The 7,500-nt window shown below is 29.5% G+C and overlaps 1 protein-coding gene across 4 annotated transcripts in view; it reads right to left on the bottom strand.

Annotated features, from left to right (window-relative positions):
* Positions 1–894: 894 nt before the first annotated feature.
* The window catches only part of LOC137630196 (carbohydrate sulfotransferase 10-like), an 11,891-nt gene continuing 5,285 nt past the window's right edge, over positions 895–7,500 (bottom strand). For all 4 annotated transcript variants that reach the window (XM_068361643.1, XM_068361642.1, XM_068361645.1 and 1 more), the window contains exons 4-8: positions 6,934–7,044; positions 4,110–4,205; positions 2,900–3,356; positions 1,607–1,713; positions 895–1,232 (exon numbers count right to left, since the gene is read on the bottom strand). In XM_068361643.1, coding sequence (XP_068217744.1) covers positions 978–1,232; positions 1,607–1,713; positions 2,900–3,356; positions 4,110–4,205; positions 6,934–7,044 — 1,026 coding nt within the window. In that variant the 3' untranslated portion in view covers positions 895–977. The remainder of the gene's footprint in view (positions 1,233–1,606; positions 1,714–2,899; positions 3,357–4,109; positions 4,206–6,933; positions 7,045–7,500) is intronic.

Consider the following 7,500-nt stretch of genomic DNA (forward strand, 5'->3'; position numbering starts at 1 on the left):
CTCTCTCACTCTTTATATACAGTATATATATACATATATATATATATATATATATATATATATATATATATATATATATATATATATATATATATATATTCATATATATATATATTTATATATATATAAATATATATAATATATGTATATGTATTTATATATGTAATATATATATATATATATATATATATATATATATATATATATATATATATATATATATATATATATATATATACGTATTTACAGTATACATATATGTATAAATATAACTGCATGCATGTATGTATATATACATATATTCGGTATATATATATATATATATATATATATATATATATATATATATATATATATATATATATATATATATATATACGCATATATATATATTTATATATATACTGTATATATATATATATATATATATATATATATATATATATATATATATATATATATATATATATATACGTATATGTATATATATATATATATATATATATATATATATATATATATATATATATATATATATATGTGTGTGTGTGTGTGTGTGTGTGTGTGTGTGTGCAAAAACAATAACATATACTGTATATGCCAAGTCTACACTTCATCCACCAAGCTACAAAAGTAATAGAAAAAGAGTAATATAATTAATCAGATCTTTACCGTTTTAAGCTTGGAATCCTAACAGGCAAGAGTACCCGTAACTATGGCATTACCTACCCCACACCCCCATCAATTCAATTATCTCTTCAATTGGTACTATTTTATAAAGACAGTAGCCCTTGTGTGTGTACGGATTTGTAAAAGGTTTCATAGTGTTTTTATAATTTAGTTTCTAAATATGAGAAAAGATGGGATTGGAGTATTAGATTAAGAACTAGTTTTATTCAAAAAGATTTATTTCCTTAAAAAAAAAAATGATAAAACTTGAGTTCCCAACTGAAGTGAAGACATCTAGATTGGCGTATTCACAAGTAATCCCTCATTTCATTACAGGCAGACGTCCTGCAATGCCCTGCTAATCGAAAGACGTCCAGAATGTCATATTCAAAGAGATGAAAATCCAGTACAAATCTCCGGTAAACTCTTCCGATGAGAGTTGGGTCTAGCTGGACATAATAAGAGGCTAGTGTGGTTTGCTTGGAATTGATGGAATCAGGTGATTTGTTGAGTTTCCCCTCCAGGATGGCGTTTTTGGTTAGGCCCATTCTTTCGTGTACAAGCTGAAAAGTAATGTATTTATGCTTTATGATATTATCAAGAGTAGGCCTACTGTAGATGTTTGGATTTCTCTATGTAACTTTATCGTGGAAATAAGTTCAATATCAACTGATATTAACTGAAAGTTAAGTTACTGAAAATCATTAATGAATTTGTCATAATCAGGATGCCTGAAAACTTTAAATCAATCAATCAATTTGTAATAACATTAGTAAACAAATGCAAATGACCAAAACAAAGATACTTTTTAGATATGCAAATCTGAGCGTTAAATTTAAAATAAACATCAGGTTGAAAATCAGCACGAATATAAACTTAAACAATGAAAATAATCCATCGTTAAATTCAAATTCAAAACGTTTTGGCCGTTACTAACTTGAAGGTCTTCTTCTGCTGACTCGAGCTTGGCAATGACGTCATAGGTGACACTGCAAGGCGAGCATGTCTCCCAGAAGGGTGACCAGTGGCTGCTGAAGCGATCCTCTATAATGCATTAAATGTTTCAGATATGAAATCTATTAGAGAAATTGTTTTTATTAGCAAAACCGTTCTTGCACCTGATTTTGGCTTTATACAAATATTTAAAAGATATGTATTACTATTATTTTTATTGTTAATGTATCTGTTTGCTCATGAAATAAAGTATGTTTTACTATTACTTTTCGTCTTTAGTAAAGATGATTTGATCGAAGTTTAATAAAAAAAGATAAACTTTGACTACTTTTATAGCTTAAAGAATAAAATTTTAAGATCAAATTTAGCTTTGAGAATATTTGTATATTTTCCAAATTATTTTCTTTTTTACCACTTTTCCATATGACTTACTTTAAACATTTTGCTGCCATAAACCAAATCATTGATATTTTGGAAAATTAGATTCATGATTTAGCATCTGAAGGAAAACCATGGATTAACATCAAGAGATTTTAATAACTATCCGATACTCCTCCAAAAGTCAGGTCATATCTGAAATTATACTAGTTTTAATTTAATAAAGATTTTTTTTTTTATTTACCAAAGGATATCACTTTCGTTACTTCTATTAATTAAGAGTAATGTCTCTCAGGTGAAAATGGTCATTGGAAGTCAGGATGAACATGCATCATTGATTTATATGACAGAGCCAGTTCTAGTACTGAGGTCATTAACAACTATGAACTGATATATCTCCTTGCCATCCTAATACTCAAATATCAAATATGAAAGATTACATCAAGGTTTCTGTAGTTCTAAGAAAGAATTATGAACAATTCAGGAACCAAATAAGCCAATGCTTAGAAACTTGCAGCTTTCTTGAGGGATTTGGTGTGAGTGACAATGGGTCGCTTGGTAGACTAAGGCAACCAGCAGATAGAAAGAGAACGAAAATTCTCAGGTTTTAAATTCATATTCTGAAGAACAGCATGTGGGACTACTTACTAATTTAATTTGTAACGTCATTGCATATATAATGATACAATTACCTCAAGATTAAAGTCACAAATCAAGGTTTAGTAAAGAGTGCAAGCACTTACCTGGTCCAAGAGTCGAATAAAATCACTTTGCATATACTTCGTATAGAAATAACAATCAAATGAATGGTTTCAGTGCAAAGTTGATAGCAATAAATAGAATTACGAGATCAAGAGATTTTTCCTTTAGATATAGTTAATAGAAATTGAATCATTACCTGTTCTCTTTGATAACAATATGTATTCCAGAAAATCTCGGAATGTTACCGCAGCTAGAGGACTTATCCTCTTATATCTGAAACTGCTCATATCAGTAGGTATTTTTACACTGGGGATTTCTCTTCTGGGCATATGCAGTTTCACAGCTTCACTGGAAATAGCTCCTTGGTAGTTTCCAGCTAGTATGACCTTCTGGTGGCTGGTTTCAGTCGTTGTGGTCGAATTTTTGATTGACCTCGAGATGGTTGAGAATTTTTCTTCTCGTATTTTCTGTTTATTACTCCTTTCGCGATTGTTGTTCAGGTGAATACTGGCATCATGGGTATCATTTCCTTTGTGTTTATGTTTATGTTCGGAAATCAGCTCCGGGTGATTTCCTGAATTCGAATTATTCTTCAGGGTTTCAATGATATGTTCTCGAAACAATTTCAATGACCAGTGATTGGCTCTTTCAACCTGTAAACATTATTCCTCTAATAATTCGTTTCAGTTACATTTAATAATCTGTTATTTAAAAAAAAAAAACAATTGTTATACATTTTTTCGAAATGATATAATCATTTCTGGCTGGCAGATATTCCCTTCCATTTATAAGATTTTATAATAATCTTTATGAAGTTAAGTTATATAAATATGGATCATTTTGAAAATGACAACATAAGCTGGACTGCCAACAGATTACCAGGCTACCACAACCCTTATACATTATTATTATTATTATTATTATTATTATTATTATTATTATTATTATTACTAGCTAAGCTATAACCCTAGTCGGAAAAGCAAGATTCTATAAGCCCAATAGCTCCAACAGGGAATAATACCTCAGTGAGGAAAGGATATAATGAAATAAATAAACGATATAAGAATTAATGAAAATCAAAATAAAATATTCTAAAAACATTAACAACATTAAAATAGATATTTGATATATAAACTATAAAACGACTTATGTAAGCCTGTTCAACATAAAAACATTTGCTGCGAGTTTGAACCTTTGAAGTTCCATTGATTCAACTACCCGATCAGGAAGATCGTTCCACAACTTGGTCACAGCTGGAATAAAACTTCTAGAGTACTGTGTAGTATTGAGCCTCATGATGGAGATGGAACAATTAGTTGATTTTGCCCCTAATGTCATAGAAGATTATTTCTCTCATCAAATAAGTCCATAAGTAAACAATACATAACAAACAAACGATGTCGAACCTTGTCTCTGTAAGCTGACAGGAGTCTTTCGAAGGGATGGCGGACCAAGAGGAACTTAAAAAAGTGCTTTTTCGCAAACTTGAATTCAGCTTCTGTCTGGGGGAATAAAGAATAGGTTTTGGTTATTTAGAATACATTAAGGTCACACTTCATTTTTTGATACTTTTAATCATACATGTGTATTATATCATCTAAACAAATAAGTTTGTATCTGCCCTATAGATACAAACACCCGGATATATATGTGTATATGTATAATATATATATATATATATATATATATATATATATATATATATATATATATATATATTCATGTATACACACACACACACACACACACACATATATATATATATATATATATATATATATATATATATATATATATATATATGTGTGTGTGTGTATGAATATATAGACATGTATATGTACATACTGTACATATACATACAGTATATACAGTATATTCTTATATGTATGTATGTATATGTCTAATCATACTCACAAACATATATGTATACACACACACACATATATATACATATATATATATATATATATATATATATATATATATATATATATATATATGTGTGTGTGTGTGTGTGTGTGTGTGTGTGTGTGTGTGTGTGTGTGTGTTGTGTGTGAGTGTGTCAGTATATACATATAGATCTACATATAAACAAATTTGGTCAGGTTTATTTGGACAGATGTTTCTCGGTGAAATGAGAAATAAAGTCAATTTAGTTTCCATGAAAAAAATTAAACCAAACTCTATTATACACAAGAAAATCGAAATTAGTGCTTGACTAAAGCCAGAATGCAAAAGCTTTTCGTTTCTTTTTGGGATTAAAAAGCAATTGAGAAGTAAGTAATTCGTGCAATACCATAAACAAGAGTACAACTATCGTCCATTTCTTTTAGCGAGTCATATTTGCACCGACTCGCAACGGTGCCCTTTTAGCTCGGAAAAGTTTCCTGATCGCTGATTGGTTAGAATTATATTTTCCAACCAATCAGCGATCAGGAAACTTTTCCGAGCTAAAAGGGCACCACTGGGAATCGGTGCAAATACAACTCTCTAAAAGAAATGGGCTATATATTCCATTTCTATTAGCGAGACAGATTTGCACCGGCTCGCAGCGGTGCCCTTTTAGCTCGGAAAAGTTTCCTGATCGCTGATTGGTTAGAATTATATTGTCCAACAAATCAGCGATCAGGAAACTTTTCCGAGCTAAAAGGGCACCCCTGCGAGTCGGTGCAAATCTGCCTCGCTAAAAAAAATTGACTATAGATGAAGAATATCTTATTCTCTGATTCCAACTAATAGATTTGGTATTAGATGGTATTTGGTGTTCATTTGAAAACCTTGATTTTTTCATACATTATTTTTATAATGATTCACTCTCTTATGATGTAATAGTCCAATGCTTATTTTCACAAATCTTAATTTAAAGGATTAAAGGTCATTCATGAATGGAAGAGGTAAGGGACAGTGACACTGTCTAGCAATATATTATATATATATATATATATATATATATATATATATATATATATATATATATATATATATATATATATATATATATATATATATATATATATATATATATATATATATATATATATATATATATATAGTATTATATGTGATCAGAGCACAAGCTCGCTCACCACCCAAGCTAGGACCAAGGTGGCCCGGCAATGACTGCTGATGACTCAGCATGAAATTTGTAGGCTTCCCCAAACACCCCATTCTTAGCTCACAGTGATGATGAGGTTGCAGATTCTAAATAAAACAAGGCAGGGACGTTTGCAATAGGCCACCAAAACCCACAAAAAAACTCTATTTTCAAATATTTCATTCCTTATTTTCATTATCCCTCTATTTAATCTATCGTATATTTCAATTTCAAATCCAACATGAATATTCTTCAGACACCGTATTTGTTATACATCCGATTCGTTTATTATATGAACCTTTATTCATTTAATTTTAATTAATTGGGTTTTTGGTGGAAGAATGATTTTCAATTACAGGAGCTAATCTAAAACTATTTGTGTTCATCTATATATAATTATTATTACTAGTGTACACAACCCGTCAAATATGGCGGCTATATGTTCAGATAGGTGTGGAAATATATATAGCAGCACACTTGCTTTTTCTTCTATATGAGAGATTATTATTATTATTATTATTATTATTATTATTATTATTATTGTTATTATTATTATTATTATTATTATTATTATTATTATTGTTATTATTATTATTACCTAAGCTACAACTGTAGTTGTAAAAGCAGGATGCTATAAGCCCTAAGGTTCCACCCGGGAAATAGGTCAGTGAGGAACGGATTATGGCATTCTATTATTCAAAATAATAGATTAATAAAATTCACAAATATTTACAGACGGACAAAGGGTTAACTGTTGCACTGGAATTGTTTAGTAGCTACTCTCCTCTTGGTAAGGGTAGAAGAGACAATTTAGCTATGGTAAGCAGCTCTTCTAGGAGAAGGACACTCTAAAATCAAACCATTGCTCTCTAGTCTTGGTTAGTGCCATAGCCTTTGTACCATGGTCTTCCACTGTCTTGGAGTAGAGTTCCCTTGCTTGAAGGTACACTCAGGCACAAGAATTTATTCATTTACTTATTTCCTTTCCTCACTGTGATATTTTCCCTGCTGAAGCCCCTGGGCTTCTAGCATCCTAATTTTCCAACTAGGGTGTTAGCTTAGAAATAATAATAATAATAATAATAATAATAATAATGATAATAATAATAATAATAATAATAATAATAGATTTTTACCTTCGGGTTCAGAACTGTAACTGCATTGTGAGGAGAGACGTTCTCGGTCCATTCCGGGATTGCCCTGCCGTCGGACTTCAGAAGGGCAACAGCTACGCTTGTTGACGCAACCTGTAATTAAACCAATTATTAGGTTTTAATGATGTTTTTGTGTCAGAGAACACACAGATGTAATCATACATCCATGGTACATATATACATGCACACACACACACACACACACACACACACACACACATATATATATATATATATATATATATATATATATATATATATATATATATGCATACATAAGTATATACGGTCATACACACATTATATATATATATATATATATATATATATATATATATATATATATATATATATATATATGTATATATAAATATACATATATATATATATGTATATATATACATATATATATATATATATATATATATATATATATATATATATATATATATATATATAAAGTACCTGACAAGAAAGCAAGGAAAAATTAAAACTTAGCAATTGAGTGAACTGATTAAATCAACTATGTGCATCTAAATACAGAGACCA

Source organism: Palaemon carinicauda, chromosome 38 (assembly GCF_036898095.1).
Source record: "Palaemon carinicauda isolate YSFRI2023 chromosome 38, ASM3689809v2, whole genome shotgun sequence".
NCBI classification, from domain to species: Eukaryota; Metazoa; Arthropoda; class Malacostraca; order Decapoda; family Palaemonidae; genus Palaemon; species Palaemon carinicauda.